Source organism: Aotus nancymaae, unplaced genomic scaffold (genome assembly GCF_030222135.1).
Source record: "Aotus nancymaae isolate 86718 unplaced genomic scaffold, 86718_ANA_hifiasm-v0.15.2.pri h1tg000038l, whole genome shotgun sequence".
Taxonomy (NCBI): Eukaryota; Metazoa; Chordata; class Mammalia; order Primates; family Aotidae; genus Aotus; species Aotus nancymaae.
The window spans coordinates 4562649-4590263 of record NW_026988452.1 but is presented as its reverse complement, the minus strand read 5'-3'; the positions used below and the strand labels follow the sequence as shown (position 1 = coordinate 4590263).

At 38.8% G+C, this 27615-nt stretch overlaps 1 protein-coding gene across 1 annotated transcript in view; it reads right to left on the bottom strand.

Moving 5' to 3' along the window:
• Window positions 1-7102: 7102 nt before the first annotated feature.
• The window catches only part of SCN11A (sodium voltage-gated channel alpha subunit 11), a 92247-nt gene continuing 71734 nt past the window's right edge, over window positions 7103-27615 (bottom strand). Inside the window, exons 24-26 of the mRNA XM_012455648.3 lie at window positions 25981-26081; window positions 11795-12065; window positions 7103-8737 (exon numbers count right to left, since the gene is read on the bottom strand). Coding sequence (XP_012311071.2) covers window positions 7707-8737; window positions 11795-12065; window positions 25981-26081 — 1403 coding nt within the window. The 3' untranslated portion in view covers window positions 7103-7706. The remainder of the gene's footprint in view (window positions 8738-11794; window positions 12066-25980; window positions 26082-27615) is intronic.

The window sequence follows — 27615 nt, the reverse complement described above, 5'->3', positions numbered from 1 at the left end:
TCCATTAACCCGTTGATGGACATTTGGGTTGTTTGCAGTTTGGACCGTTAAAAATAAAGTTACTGTTAGTGTTTGTGCACAAGTCTCTGTGTAGGCATATTTTCATTTCTATTGGGTAAATTCTTGGGAGTGGAATAGCTGAGCTGTGTGGTTGGTAGGTGTACGCTTAACTTTACAAGAAATAAGGAAACTGTTTCCCAAAGTGGCTGAGCTTTTTACCAGCAATGTATGACAGTTCCAGTTACTCAACATCCTCAACAAAACTTGAGAGTGTCAATTTTTTCTTTTCTTTTCACTAAAGTCTATTTTATTGTTTTCCTTCTTCAAAAATTAGTACTTTATGTGTTGTATTTAAGAAGTCTTTGCCAACTCAAGATCATTCTCCTATGTTCCTAATAGAAATTTTCAGTTTAACTCACATTTATGTATATGATCTAGTTTGGTTATTTTTTGTATATGATGTGAGGTAAGGATCAATGTTCTTTTTTTTTTTTTTGTATATGAGTACCCAGTTATTCTAGAACCATGTTTTGGAAATGGTTTCCACATGAATCTCCTTGACTTCTTTGTTACATATCAATTGAACATATATGTTGTTTCTATTTCTTTTCTGGATTCTGTTCTGTTCTGTTTCATTGAGCTATTTATTTATGTTTACGCCACTGATTACTACAGCTATGTAATATTTCTTGAAGTCAGGTAGTGTTGACCTATCCAACTTTTTTCTTCTTTTTCTAAGTTATTTTCACTATTCTATTGTATTTTCATATAAATTTTAGAATCAACTTATTAATTTCTACAAAAAACTTGCAGGGACTTTGGGTTGCTTTGGGGAAAAGGCATGTCTTAACAATATTGCATCTTCTGATCCATGACCATAGTACTGTCTTCTTTAATTATTTAGATCTGTTTAAATTTCTCACAACAGTGTTTTGTAGTTTTCAGTAAACAAGTCTTGCACCTTAGTTGTCAAATTTATTTCTAAGTATTTTGTATTTCCCCATGCTGTTGTAAATATTTTAAGTTTTAACTTACAGTGGTTCTTTGCTAGCATACAGAAATACAATTAATTTAAAAATAATGATTTTGTATCCTGCTGCCTCCCTAACCTCACCTTGTTTTGTAGATTCCATAGGACTGTCTACGTAGTCAACTATGTCATTTGCCAACAAATACAGTCTTACTTATTTTCCAATGTATCTGGATGGATGCCTTTTACTTTTTCTTTCCTTATCTTCCTGGTTAGAATTTGCTATACAATGCTGAGTAGAAGTTGCATGAGCAGCCTTCCTTGCCTTGTTTCAGATCTTCTGGGGGAAAATACATCATCATGTAGTTAGTTCTCCTCTACTTTATGCCCTTCGTCAGGCTGAGGAAGTTCCCTTTTATGCCTCATTTGCTGGAATCTTAGGGCATGTTTTTAAAAATCAGGAATGAATGTTAAATTTTGATAAATGACCTTTTTTTTCATCTTTTGAGATAGTCATATGTTTTTTCTTTTTTAGTTCATCAGTATGGTGCATTACACTGATTGATTTTCAACATCGGACCAATAATGTATTTCTGGGATAAATACCATTTATTGTAATGCATTTAAAAATATATTTCTGGATTTGATTTGCTAAATTTTGTAAAAGATCTTTAGATCTATGTTCGTGAAGCTTATTGGCTTGTAGTTTTCTTTTCTTGATATGTCTTTGTCTAGTTTTTACATCAGGGTGATGCTGACCTCATAGAGTGAATGGAAAATATTTCGACCTCTTCAATATTTTGGAAGAGTTTGTGTAGAACTGGAATTATGTTTTCCTTTCGTGTCTGATAGAAGTCATCATCTGAAGCTATCAGGCCTGGAGTTTTCTTTGTGGAAAGAACTTTAACAAAAATTCCATTTTTAACCTAGATATAGTACTATTGAAGCTATTTCTTCTTGAGTGAGGATAGTTTATGTCTTTTATGAAATTTATTCATTTCATCTAAGTTGTTGAATTTATCAGAATAAAATTGTTTGTGATAATCCCTTATTGTGTTATTGTCTGTAGAATCAGTGGGTGATTCTACAGACAATAACAGGATGATAAGGAATTCATTCTACCCTCATACCTGGTATTGGTCATTTATGTCCTTTCTTTGTTAGCTAGAAATTTATCAGTTTTATTGACTATCCCAAAGAGCCATCTTTTGGTTTTATTGATTCTATTATTTTTCTGCATTCCATTTCATTAATTTCTCTCTTATTTTTATTATCCAATATTTTCTGTTTAGAAGCATGATTTTGGTTTCGTTTTAGGTATTTTTCAGGTATCTTTCTGTTACAGATTTCTAATTCAATTCCATTGTGATCTGACAATATTCAATTCCATTTTATGATTTGAATATTTTAAAATTTATTGAGACATTTTATGGTCCTATCTTTGTAAATTTTCTATAAGTACTTTTAAAGTGTGCATTTTTGTTCTTAACTGAGTTCTTTAAAAAGCAATGAGATCAAGTTGGCTGATAGTTTTGTTGAAGTCTCCTATGTCTTTTTATACTTTCACCCAGTCCTGGAGTGGCTGCTCTCAGCTCCAGGCAGGGCATTTCCCTCGTCTGGTGTGTCCCCTGATTGGTGGTCCATCCCTTGAGGTTCTGCTGCCCTCTCATGGAATAGTAGAAACCTCTCTTTTCAAACTTCAGTGTGAAAGTGGATGATCCAGAACCCTACTGAGACCTTCATTTAGATCCGAAGCAATTTTTTTTTCAAGTATTGCTCTCTAAAACATTAATTTATAAGAAAAGCTCTGTAGAAGTCTAACTAGGGCTCATGAATCAATGGAATATGAGCCGTCAGTGTGATTTGGCTCCAGATATATTTCCTATAGTTCTACGGCTCCAATACACTTCCTATACTTAAAATATAGGAAGAGCTTAGAGTATAGAAAGGGGACAGGGGAACTTGAAGCTGCATTGGCACAGCTGACACAGTGTTTTTACTTAGCCCATATGCTTATTCAGAGTACCTTGAGTTGGGGGATTGGTGCGGATTAAAGGAAGCTAAATTAGTATCCTCAGGATACCTCTTGGGAACACTGCCATCTCTGAATTGTACAGTTGTCTACGTTAATAGAAGTCTGTTGTTCAAAAGGAAAAGATGTTCCACTGCCCACTGGGTACCTGCTTTTAGAGGAGATAGACTATCCATAGTTTGCCTGGAGACGAAGGGAGAGAATGGAAAAAGGATGGAAGCTCTGTCAAAATACTAGGGAACCAAATACATCTACAGAACTGATTGTATTAAACTTGGAAAGGGAGTGCAGTGTCTCCCCAGTGTGAGTTTTCACATTGTAAAGATAAGTTTAAAAGCATGCATTATCTTGAGACAAATGAAATGAACAGAAAAAAGTCCGCAGACACTACCAGGAAAACCCTGTACCTTCTGTTTAACATCAAGCACATTGTCTCTTTTTGCCTTAGGGGCAATGCAGTATAGTGGTTGATAACTTAAGACCTACAGCCAGGATGCTTGGGTTTGAATCCTGACAAAGCCTCCTATTGGCTCTCAAAGAAGCCTCTTGGTTCCTCTATATGCCTCAGTTTCCTCATCTGTATAACAAAAGTTAAAAATAGTTTCTGCCTAACAGAGATGTTGTGAAGAGGTAATGCTGGTAAGTGCTCAATAAATGTTAGCTCTTGTTTTCTCAGTGCCACTTTGATTACTCCTTGTGTATCAAGGGACAGGACTGCCCATTCAATGACCCTGGAGATTCTATCTGGGCTGCCAGGCAACAAGCAATCTGGGACCAGTGGCTTCCCCATCTTGAGCAGGAGGAGCTATACAGGATTTCAGCTCCCCCAGGGCATTGGGTGTTAGCAACTAACTGACATTCCAATCTGCTCCCTGGAATAGCTGGCTCCCTGGCCTAGTTGTTTATAAGGCAAGTTCTCATCTTCACCCTATAAAAAGGTAGAGCAATGAGGGGTGGGATTCTTTCCTGGATCCTGCATGCTGTTTGGTGGAAGGGATGAAAAGGTGGGACTGTGTATCTCATCTTGTTGACTGAATTTCTCCAGTGAAGCCTGCTCTGTTCCTGCATTACATGTCATGGTATTTACTGTCACCTCCTCCACATTGTTCTCTGAACTGTCTCACTCCTCTTCACTTTCATTCCCTGAAAACATACCCCCAGGGCAAGTCCCCTGCCTGCTTCTAGAGCTGAGTATACTCTCTCTCCCACGATGTCATCTGCTCCTGGGGTTTCAGACATCACCTTTGCACCAAAGCCTTCTGTCCACACCTTGTTCTCAAGTTCAAGTCTTGGCTGGGCATTGTCAGTTGGACCTGACATCTTAAATCGTCAAAATATTTAAAATTGAATTAATTTTTAGATTCTCTCCCTCATTAGCCATTAAAACAAGCAAACAGCAACAATAAAAAAAACCCAAACCCTGGCTCCTCCTGTGCTGTTAACTTGGAACCCTTTACTGTCACCTATCTCGTCCTCCCTCGTGGTCAGGCAGCTGGCACAAGCATCTTGGAATCACACTGCACTGTGGCTCAGTGACTCTTCCCCACGAAGATCAGATCTTGTTTTTCTCCACTCTGTCCAGTTATTTTTCTTCCCTGCTCAAAACCTTTAATGCCTTCTTATTATATAAATATGCTAGAACTCCTCACTCTGGCATTTGAGGCTGTCCACAAACGTCTGTGTCTAAGATTCAGTTGCTGCCGCCCCACTCCCTACACTCCATGCCTAGTCAGTTGGGTAACTCATACTTCCTCACACTTTCTAACTGCCATCAGCTACCTGTGCTATCTCCTCCACTTAAACATCCTCCAAAACCAGATTCACCTGTCAAAATCCTACACATCTGTGAAGCGCATCCAACTCAGATGCATCTCTCTCATAAAGCCTTTCTGTGAGCTTGCTTCATTCACGTCCTCAGAGCAGAGGCATGTCTCTGGTTTATGGCACTTGTTATGTTATATTGCATTATCATTGCATGAACACTCATTTAATTATCCTGCCAAAGAGCAAATACGCTCCTGAGATTAAAGGCCATTGGTTAGAAGCAGTTCACACCGAATACACTGCATTCATCCTTGGAACATGTCTGCCAGTAGAATTGCATGGGGGCTGATTTACCTGGAGAAAAGAAAACTCAGAGAATAAGGGGACTGGCTTCATGTGCCTGGAGGGCTGTTTGCAGTGGAAAATCGGTGTGTCCCAGGAAAACAGAGCTCACACCAACATCTCTGCCTCCTGCGGGTGTCCTGGATCCTCACACAATGAGCAATATCTCTAGGGATATTACTATGAGCTTTCTATCACTCATCCGGGGTTTAGATAATTCACCATATCCTGCCTGGGCTCTTCTCCCTTCAACCCTATGGCTTTCTAAGTGCCAGGCCTGCGTACAGATGATGTGCTGCTCTCTCCGAAAAGAACATGTTAGACATCTGCTGCCATCTAGTGGAGGTAGAGTGGTCCAACCTCTTGCTAAAGCTAAGCAGATCTTGCTCTCTCCCTAGGAGGTGGCCCCAGGAAACCAGCCCTGGTTAAACAGAAGCATGTCAGGGTAGACAGGAGGAAGGTGAAGCTTCTTTTATTATTACTTTTATTTTGTTCCACATGTTCTGAGGGTAAAGCTTCTATGAAGAGCATACCACATTCAAGCTTCTGCATGGGAGTCTGGAATGCGCAAGACCATTTCCTTCCAGATCCTCCCCTACCTCTAGCCAAAATGTACCCTTCTTGGAAAGATGACCAGCCATCCTTTTTTTTTTTTTTTAAACTTGATAGGTAATCTATAAAACACCTAAAGTTCATAATCAGAGGCTTCTTTTAAGGAAGCCATAGGTTATTCCCAGTGCCTCAAGAACGTGGCCACGACTATATAGTGATTTCCATGAGGCCCTCCCAGTCCTGTACAGGAGCCCTGATAGCCCATCTCAAAGGTTCCCTGGCCCTGAGCCCACCCACTTCCCCTTTCCAGCATGGCACACAGGCTCAGGCTCCACCAGGTGTGTGATTGTATGCAGATCATTCAACCTCTCTGAGAGTCCGTATTCTGCTTTTTAAATGGGGCATACCTTCCTCATTGGGTTGGTATGAGGTACAAATGAGATCATTCATGACAAATGCTTAGCCAGTGCCTGGTGCACAGCAACCACTAAATAAATATTAGATAATGATATTATCACTATTTTTACCAATGCTTCAGAGCACAAGGCTACCTACAAAACTCAGGCCCTTGAAATGAATACATCAAGTCATGGTAAGATCTTACACACTGAAAATCATCCCCTCTCAGCCCACCACAGGATCCAGTGCTGCCCTTCGCTCTGCTGAGCAGCGTGGGGCAGGTCAGAGGCTCCGATCTCAGACTCCAGGCTGATGACAGACACATCAGCTCTTCTCACCTGTCTGAGATATAGGGTTCCAGGGCTATTTCTGTGAGGTTTTCCTCCACATCTCAATGATCACAACGTAGGTTATTTGTCCCTTGTCCAGCCTTTTGGGGGCCTGAAAGCCTAATGCCTGTTTGACCTCTTGGCATTTCCAGTTTTTAGAGAAGTCCTAGGCTACTCCTGCTCCCAAGCCCTTTTGATAGGTCTAGGTGTTTCTTTGAAACAGACAATCAGCCGAAGCTGTGTGTAGGGCTCATGAAATGGCTAAGATCACTGGTTAAGCTGTATGTCCATGGATCTCCCACCCTGTGCCCCAGGTGTTGCTTAGAGGATGTGCTCTCTGCCCAAGATGCCTACTGCAAATATTTTAACCCGCCAAGTGGGGCTCTCGTATCAGTTTCAGCAAGTGATGTGCTGCAGTCAGCTTGAGTCAGCTCTCAAGAACTTATTTCGAGCATCTCTTCTCAACTCCACGTCCAGTAACATTATGTTGCTAGCTTTAAATCAGCCATGATGGGAGTGGTCACACCACAGAGATTAGTGAATGTTACAAAGCATGGCTTTCCTCTTTCCTAAAGAGACAGTTGTTAAACACTTGTCAGATACACCACTGGCTCTAGTCTTTAATTGCAAGCAAAGCACACCATTTAAACCACTACACATACAATCACAGAACAGAGGAAAATATTAGTGTACTATCTGAAAGAAACACAAACAGAAAGTTTCGTTTATTTATTGTAAATAAATAAGAGATTGTAGCTTGTGAAAGGGTAGTAATTGATGTCAAGATTGTCCCTTTAGGTTTGAAACAACTCAAAACAATTAATGTTGGTAAAAAATATCTGCAATAATCTATTCGTTTATTGGCAGGTTTTGAATTTTCACTTAGCATGCAAAAGAGCTACATGTGATAAACCACATACTTACATCGGGAAAATATCAAACAAAAGTAATGTAACTAGAAACATATAGAAAACACACCTTAAAATTGTAATGTGTTTTCTGTTTCTTATTCTTTTGTTTAGATATAATTTGAACTGTATTTCAATCCTAACATGAGTATATCCTTTTACAGTCCTTCCTAGTGTCTTCTTCCTTATTAAAATATAACCAGTGATTAACTGTCAGGCAACCTTATCTTATATCTCTGTAAGTATCATTTAAAATGAAATTGAAATATCACTTATTTCAGCCAGACAAAAGAAACAGAATGGATAATTTAGTGAATCCACTCCCTGTTTATACACTGAGCTGCCAACCCCTGGAGCTCAGAGGCTGGAGGAAGGCTGTGAGGCTGTGAGGTAGGGGCGGAGGTGAGGGCTCAGTCACAGTGGACCTTGCCCTTGGCTACCCCAGAGCTGGACAAGTCTCCATTGCAAAGAGTCTGAAGTGATGAATGAGGCCTGTTTTCCAAGTCACTGTTGGTCACCTTCATCATGTACTTTCGAAAGGCCTTTTGAATAACAGCAGCACATCTTTCTTCTTCCTTTCTCTTGGTGGTGGAGACTATGGGTTCATACAACTTCTTGAAAGGATTGGCTTCCATAAACTTCTCTTCCATCATTATTTTCATGCTATCCAAGCCATCAGAGCCACCGAGTACATTAGTGGTGAAAGCGAAAAGAATATCTAGGCAGTGGAGGCGATCTCCACTCACCATGGGCAAGTCCATTTCTAGAAATTGATATTTATTTGGCTTTGCCACACGCAAAGGCTCAGGCAAGGCATCAGCAAAATCAGAAAGGGCAGAATATTTGATAAATTGTGTTGCTTCTGGGTCAAACTTTTCCCACACTTCATAGAATATGTCAAAGTCATCTTCACCCAAAGGGTCCTCACTTTCTTCAGTGGCTGTATTGAAGTTCTCTAAAATCACAGCAATGTACATATTGACAACAATGAGAAAGGAGATGATGATGTAACTGACAAAGTAGGATGTGGCTATGCCAGGGAGATGGCAGTTTTCTGAGGTGGAGTTACATGATTCTTTTGATAGCAGCATGGGGCTGAGCAGGGCATCCCAACCTGCTGATGTGGTTATCTGGAAGAGACAGAGCATGCTGCTGGCAAAAGTTTGGAAGTTGAATATATCATCAATCCCAGACTCTGGATTTACTTTGGAAAACCAGTTCATACCCAAAATGGCATAGATAAACATAACCAGAAAGAGTAGAAGACCAATGTTGAACAGAGAAGGAAGCGACATCATCAGAGCAAAGAGGAGAGTCCTGATCCCTCGTGCAGCCCGGACAAGTCTCAGGATTCGGCCGATCCGAGCCAAGCGGACAATTCTGAAGAGCGTCGGAGGGAAAGGAATGTGGTCCTGCTTTGCCAAGATAGAAACCATTGTACCTCAGGAGAAGGAGAAAAGTCAATAAGTTTTCAGCAGGCACACTGGTTTCAGATCCAGCCTGTCTCCTGCCTAAGAATCCTATGGGGGCTAACTTTTTATCAATTAGCTCATGTACAAAACTAAGAACTTCTTTTACCACTATCGGGGAAAATACCTATCTGTGTCTTAACTTGGAAAATAGTTTCCAAGGGCCCTACAATTTTAGATGGGATAGAATGTCTAAAATATTAAAGACAACTAAGGACAGGAATGCCATTTATGAAAGGCTGTTTTGTGAATTATGTACTTGAAGTGTATTATCTATGCTAGGTTTTTAAAGTCACTCAGGATATAACAAATACACCCAACAGGTTTCCATATGTATTGAATATATAGAATGTAAAACAGATAAACTACAGCTTGAGTCTTTTAGACTAGAGCGCAAGGAGAGATTTCTACTACAGAAGGCTGCCTTGAGTCTAAGCTGCCAGTGGAAACTGTAGAATCCCCAATCCCAAAGTTCCCTAAAAGGTACAGGTCCTTATTTGTATAGAAGAATTTAAATACAGACCTGCTACAGGTGAGGATAGCTTATCTGCTGAAAGAGCCACAGCGTATGTATGGCTAGAGGGAAAAGGCAGCATTGGAACGCTCACCTTTAGGCTGAAGCTGCCTATGGATCTTTCATATTTGTCATGCTCATTCCAAGGACTTCTGAAATCCAAACTCAATAAGCTCAAGGGACAAAATTTGGAGATACCTTCTCTGTTGCTGCAAATACCCTATAAGTGGCATTTCAGAGGTCTGATTAAACAGCTGAATATTTGACCTAAAATATCACCCTGTTCTTCCATTGCCTGGTCTGCAGACAAGTGGTACAAGGATTTAAGACAATTCACATTTTGGCCTAAATATTATAGAATGGCTGGAACATGCTTGCCTTGTGTAGACATGGCCTTGTTCTTGCTTTGAGTGTCTTCTAGGGTCGTTAGGGGTCATGGGCAGTCTTTGAGTGCCCATGACCCCTAATGACCTTGAGTGTCCTCTAAGGTCATTAGGGGTCCATTAGGGGTCATGGGCAGCAGAATGCTTCTGCTGTCACCTAATGACTAAAGAGAACTAGTTGATGATATACTTCACTGACTACCCAGTTGTGCCAAAGAAGTTTAATTCACACATTAATTGGGAAGTCAACCCTGGAAAGATGTGAAATTTATTAAGTGCCAATTCAGCAACAACTGGGGGAGGCCCATCGTTTAAGATCTACCTCCTCCATGAATATTTCTCGGGCTAATCAAGTCCACAGTAATCTGTTCTTTCCCTGAGCTCATTTCTTCTTTGTACCATGTGATTTGATGTTCGATTAATTTCCCCATCTTTTTTTGGCACTTTAAGGTGAGTAAGCCTTAATACCCCAACTACACTGTTAACTCCTAGAGAGAGATTCACTTCAACTCACACTCATTTTGCATTTCTCCAAAAACTTAGGTAGGAGCTTGGAAAAGTATTGAGACTAAGTGTTGGATGGCAGACATATTGGCAAAGGTGTATAAAACTCTGTCCACACTAGTGAGTAGGATTAACATATGGATTAATCCTACTGCTGAATATGATTTGGCTTAATATGTGGATTCTCTCATCCACTGGAGCAAATGCCATACAGCATGTATAACTGCAATTGCCTAGCAGCTGTTCAAAGGACGAAAGTCAGAAACATTTCCACAAACTGCACGATGCCTGGCACTGCATGGAAGGAGCTGGGGAATAAATGAGCTGCTCTTTACCTATCAGACGAAGGGCTCTTTGAGTTCTTAGAAGGCCTGCCTCAGACATCCTAACACCATTTTCTAGCTTTTTCTTTTTCTTTCTTTCTTTCTTTTTTTTTTTTTTTTTTTTTTGCTGCTGTCAATTTCACCAGGACTTGTGATTGGAATTGATTAATAAAAATTAAAGGTCTACTTAACTGTAAAACTACGGAAGAATCTACTGCTAAACTTTATCTACATTAACATCATGGCTTATAAACCAGAACACGCTGAACTGTAGCATATTTGTTGTTGTTCTCTGAAACATCTGCATTGCTACAGTAGCATTAGGAACCAAAATATCTTGATCCAATACATCTGTTTGATGCATTCTTTCTGAGATTGCACAAAAGCTTCCACTTGGAAAATCAGTTTTCCTTGTCTTCATTGCTTTTTGAGCTATCACGAGGGCTCCTGGACAGTTTTACATAATTATAAAAAGTCAAATTAATGGTTTAATTAAAACCAGACTTCAAAAACTCAGAGTAAGCAATTGTTGTTCAGCCACAAAGAATTTAATTTTAAAGTTGATGTGTCTATGTGTGTGTTTTATAAGAAGGTACATGGAAACAACCTTCTTTGTTTTGTATTCTTTTAAAAACATTTTAGTTAACTCTGTCTGTGATTAGAGAATGAGGCTGGGTGGTAAACAGGGTCAAAGCATCTGAGTCAAGTAGAGTTCACACTGTGGTTTAAGTTAACATGGGAAATAGAATAGAAAAAAAAAGCTTTGATTGTCTGAATGATATGCTCTTGGAAGCCCAATATAGAGTAGGCCATGAGGCCTTGTATAGGGTTGAGGAAGGGTACAGCCATGCCACAGGATCACAATAATTGTGATCTGGTATCCATGTGGATTTTGAACAAAGGAAAAACATGGGCAGTAAATCCTTAAAACTTTAAAATGCTCACAGAGCTTGTCGTCGCACAGTAAAGGCAGAACTTGGACTCGATTATCTGAATGAATCAGGTCACCACCCAAAAGCTTCCGAGTCGCTTTCATTTTGTCTAGGGCCATTGAGTACATTATCTGCATAATTATTTAACTGTATTTCAATTACGTAGTGAGTTAAGGGAATGGAAAGTACTCTATCCCCTACCAAATTCCCAGTACAGAATGGCATTAGTACCCATATCTATTCTGTCGGAAACTATACTAGGCCTAATTTTCTGCTTTGTTGATAGTTTGAACAAACTTAAAAAAATGATAAGATTTACAAACTTACTTCTGCCTCTTAGTTTAAAGCCCCTCTGACTGCTGATTTTACTTACTAACAATAGAAAGAACCACGACCACACAATCAAATAAATTCCAGCCATTGGTGAAGTAGTATTGCCTCAAAGCAAAGATTTTGATGAGACATTCTACTGTAAAGATGACCACAAAGATCCAGTTGAGATGTTCAAGGGTGGACTCTGTAGTTTTGAGCTGGTTGTACGATTCAGCCATCATGGTAATCATGTTTAGGATAATGAGAATTATAATGATGATATCAAAGATCTGACTTGTGACTATGTCAAACATGAGACCTTGACATTTGTTCTGAGAAAAAAAAAAGAAATTGTAGATCATTTTGAATGCAAGAATAAAATTACATGCATTAAAAAAGAACATAAATACAACAGAATTTGTTTTTTCCTTCAATTAAAGCAGTTCCTTGAAAAATACACAAACCCTTTTCAAAGGGCAAGAAATTCTTATAAATTCCCAGTGTTGCCTCATATCTTTTCATTCAAATGTAATTAGTAACTGGTTTTAAGTGCTTAGGCTTATAGCGTTAATTCCATGTTAAAACAAAAAATATTAAAAAGTCTTAGTAACAACATAAACTTTGATGGATTGATGATGTTGCTTTGCTGAAATAAAACAGTATGTGTTGGATTCAGTAATAAAAAGATGCATCTTGGTTTCTATATTTTATCTCTTTCTGTACTTTTACTTCAACAATATTCGTGCAGAGAACACCTGCTCACATGGGTATGTTGGACAAAATGGAATTAATATGTTTAATGCTCCATTTGCCGATTCACAATAATCAGAACTTAACCACAATTCTGCATTCAAATAATTTTTCAATGCCTACTTAAAATTCTTGTTCACTTGAAGATAAAGCTAATAAATGAGATTATAATCCAATAATTACTAAAACCGTATACAGAAAAAAATGATTATATTATAACTGAGGGTAAATTTACAGGTGGTTTATATATAGATGTTCATACTGCCCACAAAGTGAGTATATGCTGATTGTTCTGGTACAGGTTCTAACTCAAGTTTGCATGCCAAATTACCATATGCAGTGAAGTTACTCAATGATTCCATGATTTTCTTGAATACAACTGCTGTGAAGCACTACTTTGTTCTTCACTTAGTGGAAAACTATTCCTAAACACAAACTCAGAAACTGAAATTTTATAGCGTTCTTGACCATACGACGGTCACTTTACAATCTGTGCACATATTATTTTACACTACATTATCATCTAATCAAAGTGGCATACACTATTATCTTTAGAGAACTCATACACCCCTAAGAATACATCTTTAGACACCCTAGGGACCTGTTGTGTAATCCAGGCAAAGATGATGTTGGTTTGTGGTGGTGACAGCAGATAAAGATAAAAGCATATAGGTTTAAGAGCTAATGTGAGGTGAAAGCAAGAACAGTCAGAGAATTTGAAATACAGTTCAAATTCTCTAGTGGGCTTTGAGAAAGTTAAGGCTGAGGCTATAGTTTCTGGTTGATGAAAGTATTTTACCAGCCAGAGAACAGAGGATGAGGAATATTAAAGGGAGATGATGAGATCTGACCTGAGCATGTTGAGTTGAGGTGCCAGTGGGGCATCCAAGGGGCATCCAATGGGCAGGTAGAAGTATGGGTTTGGAACTCAGGTACAGAAGCTAGAATACAGATGGCATTAATACTGATATGAATTAAAACCATGGGAGTGAATGATATCACTCAGGGAGAACAAGGGCAATGAGAGGAAGGGGGTAGGGACAACACTGGAGGGCACTACCTTTCAGTTGTGACTTTAAAACGATGTGCTGGGAGCTCCTAGGCTTTTACCAAAGAGACTGTAGAACACACTAGAAAATCAAGTGCCTTTTCTATTTGAGTATAAATTTGGGAATTCAGAAAGGAGCTGAAGAAAAGACTCTTTCAAGGGTGCACTCCAGGGAAGTGAAATGAAGGGCAAAAAGAAGTAAGAGGAAGGGTGAGTACCGGTTTTATAGTTAACTCTAACATCTAGACAAACAGAGGAGGTTGAGAGCATAAATTACCTGAAGTGTTGGATGAGCAAAAACCATTCTGTCACTTCAGAATGTATAGTGACTCCTATACCTCAGTATGAATTTTAAACCAGGAAATGAAGCCACCCTGCTTAGATGCTTCAGGAGAAACCAGAAATGATTCCAAACCCCTTGTTCTATCACTGGAACTGAAATGCATCAATGCTCAGGCTAAAACAGCTATGTTTTCCTCCTATGCAATTGCTATTCATTTGTTTCAAAGGTCAAAGGCTTATATCTGAGTTTTAGAGATGGAAAAAAAATCTCTGGGGAGACAAAGTTGTGGGTCAATGGTTAACTGTTGATTTGAAGTCTAAGCCCAGACTCAGGGACTTCTGGTGATAAGATGTTGGATTTGTCTCATGCAACACTACTCTCTGGAATATAAAAGTCAAGATAAATGTGCAGTGTTAACTGGTGAGATTGTATTTGATTACCAGAATCATTCATTAAGGCTTGATTGGTGAAGTGTAGCTACACAGGGAGAGCTGTGACTTTGTACCCACCCCCAGATATGCCATGTGATAGACATGCTATAAAAGATGGTTAAGGAAAGGAGGTGACAGCTTTCCTATGCTACAGCAGCCACCCCCTTTCAGTCTGTCTCTTGCAGCCTAGTATGCACTGTGCAATGCACCTGTGTTGCTGCAACTTCTTTTTGGCTGTGTGCTGCATTGCTTGAAATAAACTGGTAAATATGTGGGAGCATATTGTGCCTTGTGAGTCTTTTAGTTAATTCCAAACCCGAGACCAACTGGTAATGAGTCGGTGGTTGTATAGCATGCATATGTAAACAAAAACTCTCTTTTCTTGTTGTTGACTTGAGTTCAAATAAGAACTTTAAAGTGAAATTCATACTAGAAAGTGAGATTGGTAGGAAGAATCAATATCACGAAAATGGCCATACTGCCCAAAGTAATTTATAGATTCAATGCTATCCCCATCAAGCTACCATTGACCTTCTTCACAGAACTGGAAAAAAACACCTTAAACTTCATATGGAACCAAAAAAGACCACATAGCCAAGACAATCCTAAGCAAAAAGAACAAAGCTGGAGGCTTCACACTACCTGACTTCAAACTATACTATGAGGCTACAGCAATCAAAACAGCATGGTACTGGTACCAAAACAGAGATATAGACCAAAGGAACAGACCAGAGGCCTTGGAAGTAACACCACACATCTACAACCATCTGATCTTTGACAAACATGACAAAAATAAGCCATGGGGAAAGGATTCCCTGTTTAATAAATGGTGTTGGGAAAACTGGCTAGCCATACACAGAAAGCCGAAACTGACCCTTTTCTTACACAAAAATTAACTCCAGATGGATTAAAGATTTAAACGTAAGACCTAACACCATAAAAACCCTAGAAGAAAACTTAGGCAACACCATTCAGGACATAGGCGTAGGCAAGGACTTCATGACCCAAACACCAAAAGCAATGGCAACAAAAGCCAAAATAGACAAATGGGAGATAATTAAACTTAAGAGCTTCTGGACAGCAAAAGAAATAGTCATTAGAGTGAACTGGCAACCAACAGAATGGGGAAATTTTTTTGCTACTCATCTGACAAAGGGCTAATATCCAGAATCTACAAAGAACTAAAGCAGATTTACAAGAAAAAAAAACCCGAGCAAAAAGTGGGCCAAGGATTTGAACAGATACTTTTCAAAAGAAGACATTTATGCAGCCAACCAACATGTGAAAAAATGCTCATCATCACTGGTCATTAGAGAAATGCAAATCAAAACCACATTGAGATACCATCTCACGCCAGTTAGAATGGTGATCATTAAGCAATCTGGAGACAACAGATGCTGGAGAGGATGTGGAGAAATAGGAATGCTTTTACACTGTTTGTGGAAGTGTAAATTAGTTCAACCATTGTGGAAGACAATGTGGCGATTCCTCAAGGATCTAGAAATAGAAATACCATTTGACCCAGCAATCCCATTACTAGGTATATACCCAAAGGATTATAAATCATTCTATTATAAAGACACATGTACATGTATGTTCATTGTGGCACTGTTTACAATAGTAAAGACCTGGAACCAGCCCAAATGCCCATCAGTGATAGACTGGATAAAGAAAATGTGGCACATATACACCATGGAATACTATGCAGCCATAAAAAAGGATGAGTTCATGTCCTTTGCAGGGCCATGGATGAATCTGGAAACCATCATTCTCAGCAAACTGACATAAGAACATAAAACCAAACACTGTATGTTCTCACTCATAGGTGGGTGTTGAAAATTGAGAACACATGGACACAGGGAGGGGAACATCACACACTGGGGTCTGTTCAGGGGTGGGATGCTAGGAGAGGGATAGCAAGGGGTGGAGAGGTTAGGAAGGCCCAACATTGGGAGAAATGCCTGATGTAGGTGATGGGGGGGATAGAGGCAGCAAACTACCATGGCATGTGTACACCTATGCAACAATCCTGCAAGATCTGCACATGTACCCCAGAACTTAAAGCATAATAAAAAAATAAAAGCTAGATGGAATTTAGGTAAACTGAAGTTCCATAAACTGTTGGCAGATTAAATCTCCCCAAATATAATTTTATCATTAACCCGTGGCCAAAAATCTCTCACTATATAAAAGTTAAATTCTAAATATTTGTCCCTGACAGGCATTGACATTTTTAGTGCATCACAAATATTTCATCTTAGTATGATGACTCTGGTTGTGCCTTAAAACATATTTTTTTTATTTAATAAATAATTACTGAGAACAGACTTTATGTCGGGCTCTATTCTGAGTGCCAAGAACAGCAGTAGGTGAACTGCATTGATCATTTGGAATCTCATGTTCAAATGGAAATCTCCAAATTATCTACATGCTTCAGATTGCAAGCCCCTCTTTCTTCCTGCTTCCCCTGTCTTTTCAGCTTCCACTGACCTGCTGTGCTTTGGAGCATTCAAACTCACTTGTCAGAGCTACCAACTGTTGTGCCTATTGTACTACTTTATAATCTAATGTTGTCAAGTGTGTATACAGTATCTCAGCTCCTCAATTAGACTGTGAGCCAGAGCAGCCCTGGATGCTGCTTCCTATCTTGCCCCATAGTACCTGATAAAGCAGGATTCATAGAGAGCAGGGATCAGCAAACAATGGCATATAGGACAAATCCAGTGACCTACCTGTTTTTATACTGCCCATGAGCTCAGAATGGGTTTTACATGTTTAAATGTTTGGTGAAAAAAAAAATCAAAAGAAGAATAAAGTTTTGTGACATATGATAATTATATAAAATCCAAATTTTCATGTCCTTAAATAAAGTTATGTTGGAATATAGGCATGCTCATTTGTTTTATATTGTCTATGGCTGCTCTTGTGCCACAGTGGCAGAGCTGAGTAGCATGACAGAGACATATAGCCAGCAAAGACTAAAATATTTACTATCTGGGCCTTTACGGAAAAGTCTGTCAATCCCTGATATACAAAGTTTATCATAAATACTTGTAAAGTGGAAGTGAGTATGCATGACCTTAACCTCACAGTCACAAAAACTGGTAGAAAGTATTGCAAATACATTTTAAACTGGTCAAAATGGGAAAAAAGCAAAAACAGGAAGGTGGAAGATAGGAGGCAGGGCTAACGTGCATCTTCCACTTGGATGAACAGAACAGTGTGTGGAGACTCACACTGTGGACTTTTGCTTCAAGAACCACCGCAGCAATGTAACAGGAAAGCCAAAAGAATTCACAGATCCTTTGAAAGAAGCAACATGCTGCTGCAGACTATGCAAGACAAGTGAAAAGTTGTGAGTTCCCGAAGTGTGAGAGGGGGAAAACCTGCCTCCAAACACACATCCCCACTGGGGAATCTGAAAACCCAGATCATGAGAGAAGGATTTAACCTTACCTAGAGCTGAAATGAATTTAGGGAGCTGCATGAAATGTAAAAGTAGAAGCAGCAGCAGGAACCATGCAGGCACTCCCAGCTTCCAGCTTGAGCCCTGGAATGCCATTCCTGACTATATCTCAGAGGGGCCTTCTGGGAAGGCAGCCAGCCAAATGAAGGAGGGGCCGTAGGGTGAAAGAAGCTTCCAACTAGATTTTGTGATAATTTTGATGGGCACAAACTTCCTTGAGCAGAATCCGGGGGGCAAATGGGAATTGCTGCAGATACGAGTGCAGGAGCTGCTGACATTGTGGGCAGACAGGGAGGGATGTGGCCTGAAAGCCACACTTGCTTTCTCAGCAGGGAAGCTCATGGTCTGAGCTCCCCGTGCAGAGTGCCTGGATCTAAACTCGGTGCAGTTAGCAGGGCACTGCAGGAGCAAGACCAGCCTCACCATGTGGGAGCTGGGAGGGACCTTTCACTACTGACTATCTCCCACTTCCCTGGTGAAGTATACAGCACAGCAGAGGTAGCCATAATTCCGTCTGGAACATAACCCCATTGGCCTAAGGACCACCTCCTCATCCCCCGCAGTGGTTATGGCAAGCCCCACTCAAGGAGAGTCTGTGCTCAGACCCGCCTAACCCTGTCCACTCCTGACGGTTTTTCTCTACCTGTCCTGGTAGCTGAACACAAAAGACATAAACTCTTGGGAGTTTTATGGCTCTGCCCGTCACTTGAAAAGTCAGAATACTTCCCCTGGCCAACTTAGGGCAAACATATATCCCACTGCTAATAGCACGGCTGATGCTCTCTTGAAAGCCCCACCTCCTGGTTGGAGGTCAACCAACTCAGGACATGACTACAATTCATGAAAGAATAGCCCTGATCCCAGGAAGGAGAAAACAACACCTAATTCCACTGCCTGCAACATCCTGGTTAACCAGAGGTTCTGTCTGTCCATGTGACAACTTCACTGCTAGCATAACCAGCATTCGAGAAAGCCAGTACACTAAATGTATCTACAACCAAGGACTCTCACAGAGTCTACTTCACTCTCTTGCCACTTCCACCAGAGCAGGTGCTGATATCCACAGCTGGGAGGCCTGAGATAGATTATATCACAGGACTCTTTGCAGACATTCCCCAGCACCACCCCAAAGCCTGGTAGCCCTGCTGGGTGGCTAGACCCAAAATAACAAAAACGATTGTGCAGTCTGGCTTTCAGAAAGCCCCATCCCTAGGGGAAGGGGGAGTGCACCACATCAGGGGATCACCCTGTGGGACAAAGAATCTTAAGAGCAGTTCTCAAGTTCCAGATCTTTCCTGGTGGGTAGTTTCGCACAGCAGAAACACAATTGCAGTGCCGGCACAGTAGGATGAGTCTGCACCTCTACCCCAATGGGTAGGTATCCTCTGTGATCATGAAGGGCATTAGAGAAGGGGTCCTTGTTTTCCCCTGGCACTCCATTGCAGACACAGCTGGGGCTTCCCCCACAAGAACACAGTATGGAGGCAACTATAGACAGCCTGTCGGGAACAATCCTGGGTGAGTGTGGCCCCACAGAAGGAGCACACCCCTGATTCATGCCTGTATGAGAGGCAGAGTCACAGTTCCTCCCTACTTGGAATATCAATATTCCTACAGATGAAAAGAGGCACCTGTCTGATCTGAATAGCCAAAACACTGGGACGGGAGTGAGGCTGTCAGGTGAATAGCTTTCCTGCTGACCTGGCAGAGGAGCTGAGGCAGCTTCTACTCTTCACCCTGATAAAACCTCAGCACATCTAATTGAGAGCTCTCCCAGCCATTTTCATCAAAGCTGGGACCTCACCCCACTGTTGAGTATTACATTTACCCACTTGCCTTAGCCACAGGCAGTGCCTACCCAGGGATACCTCCCCTATTGGCCTGAAGCCTGAATCATCAACTCAGTAAATAAAACAACCTCATAGGAGACAGCGAACTTGCCTGCACACTAAGATAATAACTACTACAACCAGCATCAGGGAAAGCCAGTGCACAAAGACTCTCTATAACTAAGGATTTCATATAGAGTCATTACCTCTACAAGCACCAAGAATCAAATTAGGCTAAAACACACATTGAAGTCTCATTCTTAAGAGGGAAAAATTTTAAATAAAAAAAAAGTCCAATTAAAAATAAATCTAAGAACAATTTTAAATAATAGTCTACCCAAATGAAAAGAAACCAGAAAATAATTTTGATGATATGACAAAAAAGAGTTCTATAACACCCCCAAAACTTCACACTAGCTTTCCAGCAATGAATCTAAACCAAGAAAAAATCTCTGACTTTCCAGATAAAGAATTCAAAAGATTGATTATTAAGCTACTCAAGGAGATACCAAGGAAACGTAAAAACACACTTAAAGAAATTTTAAAAAATACAAGATATAGATTTTTACAATTCCAGAGAAATAGATATCGTAAAGAAAAATCCACAACTTCTGGAAATGAAAGACACACTTAGGGAAATGAAAAATGCAGTGGAAAGTTTCAACGATAGAGTAGGACAAGTAGAAGAACTTTAGAGCTCCAAGACAAAGCTTTTGAATTAAAAGCCAATCAGACAAAGACAAAGAAAAAAGTTTAAAAAATGAACGAAGCCTCCAACAAATCTGGGATTATGTCAAATGGCTAAACCTAAGAATAACCGGTGTTCCTGAGGAAGAAGAGAAATCTAAAAGTTCAGAAAATGTATTTGAGGGAATAATTGAGGAAGGCTTCCCTGGCCATGTTAGAAATCTAGACATCCAAATAAGAAAAGTTCAAAGAACTTTTGGGAAGTTCATCACAAAAAATATTATCACCTAGGCACATAGTCATCAAGTTATCTAAAGTCAAGATGAAGGAAAGAATCTTAAGGGCTATGAGACAAAAGAATTAGATAACCTATAAAGGAAAATCTATTGTATTAACAGTTAACTTCTCAGCAGAAACCTTTCCAGCTGGAAGGAACTGGGGTGCTATCTTTAGCTTTGTTAAACAATGTAATTGTCAGCCAAGAATTTTGTATCCAGCAAAACTAAGCTTCATAAATGAAGGAGAGCTGGTCCTTTTCAGACAAATAAATGCTGAGAGAATTCACCACTACCAAATCAGTGCTACAAGAAATGCAAAAAGGAGTTCTAAATTATGAAACAAAACCTTGAAATACACCAAAAAAAAAAAAAAAAAAAAAAGGAAAAAGAAAAAGGAAAAAAAAAGAACCTCCTTAGAGCATAATTCTCACAGGGCCTATAAAACAACAACACAATTTTTAAAAACCCAAAAAAGTAATCTGGGCAAAACCTAACATGATGAATAGAATAGTACCTCACATATCAATACCAACATAGAATGTAAATGGACAGAATGATCCACTTAAAAGATACAGAACTATAGAATGGATACAAATCCACAAACCAAGCATTTACTGTCTTCAAGAGACTCACTTAACACATAAGAACTCATATAAACATAAGGTAAAGGGTAGAAAAAGATATCCCACACAAATGGAAATGAAAAGTCAGCAAGAGTACCTATTCTTATATCAGGCAAAACAGACTTTAAAGCAACAACAGTTAAAAAAGACAAAGAGGGACATTATATAATGCTAAAATGATTAGTCCAATAGCAAAACATCACAATCCTAAATATATATGCACCCATTATGAGCTCCCAAATTCATAAAACAATTACTACTAGGCAACACAATAATAGTGGGAGACTTCAGTATTCCACTGACAGCACTAGACAGGTCATCAAGACAGAAATTAAACAAAGAAACAAGGGACTTAAACTATACCCTAGAACAAATGGACTTCACAGATAGTTACAGAACATTTTACACGACAGCTGCAGAATACACATTCTTTTCATCAGCACATGGAGCATTTTCCAAGATAAACCATATTATATATCACAAAACAAGTCTCAATAAATTTAAGAAAATCAAAATCATACCAAGAATCCTCTCAGACTACAGTGAAATAAAACTGGAAGTTAACTCCAAAAGGAACCTTCAAAACTGTACAAATACGTGGATATTAAATAATCTGCTCTTGAATGATCTTTAGGCTAACAATAAAATCAAGAAGGAAATTAAAAAATTCTTTGAGCTGAATGATAATGACACAACTTATGAAAACCACTGAGATACAGCAAAAGTGGTGGTAAGAGGAAAGTTTATAGCATTAAATGCCTACATCACAATGTGTGAAAGAAAGAGCACTCACAGACAATCTAAAGTCAGACCTCAAGGAACTAGAGACACGAAAACAAACCAAGTGCAGACCCAAACCCAGCAGAAGAAAAGAAATAACAAAGATCAGAGGATAACTAAATGAAACTGAAACAAAAAGCTGATTCTTTGAAAAGATAAAAACGACAGATTATGCATTAGATTAAGCAAGAAAAGCAGAGAGAAGATCCAAATAAGCTCAATTAAAAATGACACAGGAGATATTAAAACTGATACCACAGAAATACAAAAGCTCATTCAAGGGTACTATGAACATATACATGCACAAATTAGAAAATCCAGAGGAAATTGATGAATTCCTGGAAATAGACAACTATCCTAGATTAAATCAAGAAGAAATAGAAACTCTGAACAGACCAATAAAAAGTAGCAAGATTGCAACAGTAATAAAAAAAATTGCCAACCAAAAAAAGTCCAAGACCAGATGGATTAGCAGCTGAATTCTATCAGACATTTAAAGAAGAATTGGTACCAATCCTACTGATGAAACAGCATTGGCAAAATCATAACTGAGGAAATTATGACAGTGAAAGAGATCAGACCTAAAGGACTCCATCTTGCTTCTAACCTTTAAGCTGTCCTTATTCATTTCTGGGCATAGGCTGAACTAACTTAGGGAAGGAATTCAGTTCATGGTCTGACTCTGAAACAAAATTGATTACAGATCTTTCCCCAAAAGACCTCTCCTCTTGCTGGGGGACCAGTCTGCCTTTGCAGGACTAATAAATGAGCTACAAGATTAGAAATTAGGGTTTAGGGGTCATGCGGCCTCTGGCCTCCAAGAGTTTGAATCTCCTCAAATTGCTCCTGGGGATAACATCAGTATTATAAAACCCAAGATCTGTGCTTGAGATATTCTGCAGACTCTGTGCTGAATGGATCAGCTGACACCACCCAGACCCCTAATCTGGCTCAACCAGTTCTGCCATCCTACCCAGGAACAGAAGACAGCAAGAAAACCTCACTGCAACCCCCTATGACTCCACATCCAATCTGAACAGTTAGCACTCCCCATTTCCCTAGCCTCTACTCACCAAATTATCTTTAAAAACCCTGATCCCTGAATGTTCAGGGAGACTGATTTGAGTAATAATAAAACTCCCATCTTCCTAGCCAGTTCTGCGTGAATTATTCTTTCTCCATTGCAATTCCCCTGTCTTGATAAATCAGCTCTGTCTAGACAGCAGGCAAGGTGAACCCACTGGGTGGTTACACTGACACTAAAAGATAGAGAAAGAGTGAATCTTCTCTAAATCATTCTATGAAGCCAGTATCACCCTAATACCAAAACCCGGAAAGGACACAACAAAAAATAAAACTACAGACCAATATCCCTGATGACTATAGCTCCTCAAAAAATACTAGTTAACTAAATCCAACAGCATATCAAAAAGATAATCTACCATGATCAAATGGGTTTTATACCAGGAATGGAGGGATGGTTTAACGTATGCAAGTCAATAAATGTGATACACCACATAAACAGAATTAGAAACAAAAATTATATGATCACCTAATAGGCACAGAAAAAGCATTGGACAGAATTCAGCATCTCTTAATGATTAAAAAGCCTCAGCAAAATTGGCATAAAATGAACATTAAATCAAGCTAATAAAAGCTATCTATGACAAGCCCACAGCCAACATCATACTGAACAGGTAATGGTTGAAAGCATTCCCCATGACAACTGGGACGATAAGGATGCTCACTTTTACCACTTCTATTCAACATGGCACTGAAAGTCCTAGCCAGAGTAATTAGATAAGAGAAAGAAATAAAGGGCATTCAAATTGGAAAAGAGGAAGTCAAACTATTGCTATTGGCTGATGATATGATAATATACTTAGAAAGCCCTAAAGACTCATCCAAAAACTCCTAGATCTGATAAATGAATTCAGTAAAGTTTCAGGACTCAAAATCAATGTACATAAATTAGTAGCACTGCTATACACCAACAACAACCAGGCTGAGAAACAAGCCGAGAACTCAATTTATTTTACAACAACTGCGGAAAAAATAAAATAAAATACTTAGAAATATACCTAACCAAGGAGATGAAAGATCTCTACAAGGAAAACTACAAAACACTGCTGCAAGAAATCATTAGTGACACAAACAAATGGAAACAATCCCCTACTCATGGATGGGTAAAATTAACATTGTGAAAATGACTATACTGTCAAAAATAATCTACAAATTCAATGCAATTCCCATAAAAATGCCACCATCATCCTTCACAGGACTAGGAAAAAAAATCTTAAAATTCATATGGAACCAAAAAAGAGCCCGCATAGTCAAAACAAGACTAAGCAAAACAACAAATCTGTAGGCATCACATTACCTGACTTTAAACTATACTACAAGACCATAGTTACTGAAACAGGGTGGTGCTGGTATAAAACAGGCATGTAGACCAATGGAATAGAATAGAGAACCCAGAAATAAAGCCAAATAGTTACAGCCAATTGATCTTCAACAAAGCAAACAAAAACATAAATTGGGGAAAGGGCACCCTATTCAACAAATTGTGCTGGGATAATTGGCAATTCGCATGTAGAAGAATGAAGCCAGATCCTCATCTCTCACCTGGTACAAAAATCAACTCAAGATGAATCAGATTTAACTCTATGACCTGAAACCATACAAATTCTAGAATATAACATCAAGAAAACTCTTCTATATATTGACTTAGGCAAAGAATTCATGACCAATAATGCAAAAGCAAATGCAACAAAAACAGAAATAAATAAATGAGACCTATTTAACTAAAAAGCTTCTGCACAGCAAAAGAAATAATTAGTAGGGTAAAGAGACAACTCATCAAGTGGGAGAAAATATTCACAAACTATGCATCCAACAAAACACTAATTTCCAGAATCTACAAGGAATTCAAACAAATTATCAACACAAAAACAATTCTATCCAAAAGTGGGAAAAGGACATGATCAAACAATTCTCAAAAGAAGATTTACAAATGGCCAAGAAACATAGAAAAGAAGTGCTCGACATCATTAATTATCAGGGAAATGCAAATTAAAACCACAATGAGATGCCACCTTACTCCTACAAGAACGGTCATAATTTAAAAATCAAAAAATAATAGATGTTGACATGGATGTGGTGAAAAGGGAAAACTTTTACACTGTTGGTGGGGATGTAAACTAGTATAATCACTATGAAAACCAATATGGAAATTCCTTAAAGATCCAAAAGTAGAACTACTATTTGATTCAGCAGTCTCACTACTACGTATCTATCCTAAGGAAAATAAGTTACTATATGACAAAGACATTTACACACCACATGTTTGTAGAAGCACAATTTGCAATGACAAAAATATGGAACCAACCTAAATAGCTACCAACCAAAGAATAGATAAAGAAAATGTGGTATATCTACGCCATGGAATACCATTCAGTCATAAAAAGGAATGAAATAATGGCATTTGCAGCAATCCGGATGGAGCTGGAGACCGTTATTCTAAGTGAAGTAACTCAGGAATGGAAAATCGAGTATTGTATGTTCTCACTTGTAAGTGGAACATAAAGGCATAAGAATAATATAATGGACTTTGGGGAATCAAGGGGATAGGTGGGAGGAGAGTGAGGGATACAAGACTACACATTGGGTACAGTGTACACTGCCTGGGTGACAGGTGCACCGAAATCTCAGAAACCACTAAAGAAACTATGCTTTGAATAAAAAACCACCTGTTCCCCAAAAACTATTGAAACAAAATGAAATAAAACTGGTCAAAATTAAGTTCAAATAAACTACTAAGTTCATATGGTTGCAGTAAGTGCTTACTAAGCACATATTGCCTGGCTCGCTAAAAAATAAATTTAAGTTGTCCAAGATCTTACTTTTGAACTTGAATATCTAATTTTCCTAAGTGTTTGAATATATCTTGGCTTTTGTTGAGTCCTTAATTTCTGCAAATTTTAAAAATAAAGAAAGACGGTATTGTAGAAATTTGAATTCCTCACAATAACTCAACTGTTCTACATGTTGACAGTCATTCAATTGCTCTCACCAGAGGCCGTGGAATGGGTTTTAGAGGTTTTTTGGATCCTAATTTTTTCATTGCATTATAGTATTTCTTCTGTTCTTCTGTCATAAAAATGTCTTGGCCACCTAAGTATATGGAGAAAATAAGAGCTAATTACCTTTAACAGCTTTTTTGGGAATCTAGTTCTGAATTTTTTGACACAATTTTAAAATTACATCACATTTCTATCAATAATTCCTAAAATTCCAATGGCCAAGCTAAGAGGCTGGACCCTAGGGAAATGCTGCAAAGAAACAAGATTTAAGTTAAGGCATACAGGAGAAACAAGGTTATCTTTATCAGTTATTTTTCACTTTTTAAAACAGAAAGATTACATATCTTTGCAAATGTACACAAAATCTTTACAAAAACTTGATGTATTTCAGCTTGGATAAATCAAATCACAATGCAATAAAAATAGAAAGTAGTAACAAAAATTTAGACAAAAATCTCATAAAGGACAATTGAATTTCTCTTAAATAATGAATACACATGACACTACTAATAAAGCTGCATAAAATCTGTTCAGAGCCACTCTCGGGGGAAAAAAAAAGTTCTATTTTCACTACTGAGCAAGAAAGAAAACTGAACTAGGATTCTCATATCTGGAAATTTGGGGGCAAAATATCTAGAAAGACTAGATAAGGTAGAACAGAATTCTTTTAAAATGTATGGCTGAACTTGCATAAAAGTAAGAAAAAAATTGGGGGTCTGAAAATTGAGAGATCAAAAAGATAGACTAGTAAATTAGCCCAAAGCCATGGCTGGTTCTAGGACATTTACTAATCTCTGTAAACTAAAATCTCAGTAAACGTAAGGGGGTAATGGGAAACAAGGCCTATGCAAAGGCAGGGGAGCCACAGATGTCCTTGCAAGAGTATGGGACTATCCAAAGGCGGCCAACAGAAGGGTAAAGAAACAAACCAGGATCTGTCCGCTGGCAATGGAAGGCAACTAGAAAACTGTCTCAATCCAGACTATGAGTAAAAACCCAGTCTTCTCTGATAATTTGTGACTCCAGGCTTACTTTGATGAGGGTTTGGGGTTTGACTTTACTCCACCAGCACAGATCAAAAATATATAGCCCTAGAAGTCAATCTAAAAATTAATCAAGTTGCTCTGAGATGCTGGGAAGAAATTAGTCTTTTAGTAATCATATATGTCATAATAGTATTAATAGCACTATTCTGAGATTGTAATGTGTGTGTGTAGTGAGATGAAAACGAGTAATTGTGGAAATAAATTCTGTCATCTGTGCCTTTGAAAACAACGTTTCTCAGTGTGGAAAAGAGGAGATACAGATGAGTGAGACAAGAGGTTAAGTGAAAACTTTGTAGTCCTGAATTTGAGTTGTCAGTATGCATATTTCCACTTACATATTTCCTTGTAGTCCTGAATTTTAAGTAACTCTGTCCACTTGAAAGGCTCAGAAGCAATGACAATGAGCATCCCAGACCGTACTTTTGGAAACCATTTCCCACAAAGAAACAAATGCTTTGAGAGAAATGGCTGATTCCAGATCTAGGGCAGGAAGGGAGCAACCTAAACTTGGAACATCTTGGCATTTCAGAGAACAAGAAAGTTGTCAAATGGAAAGATCTTATGCATTTGAATCCTGAT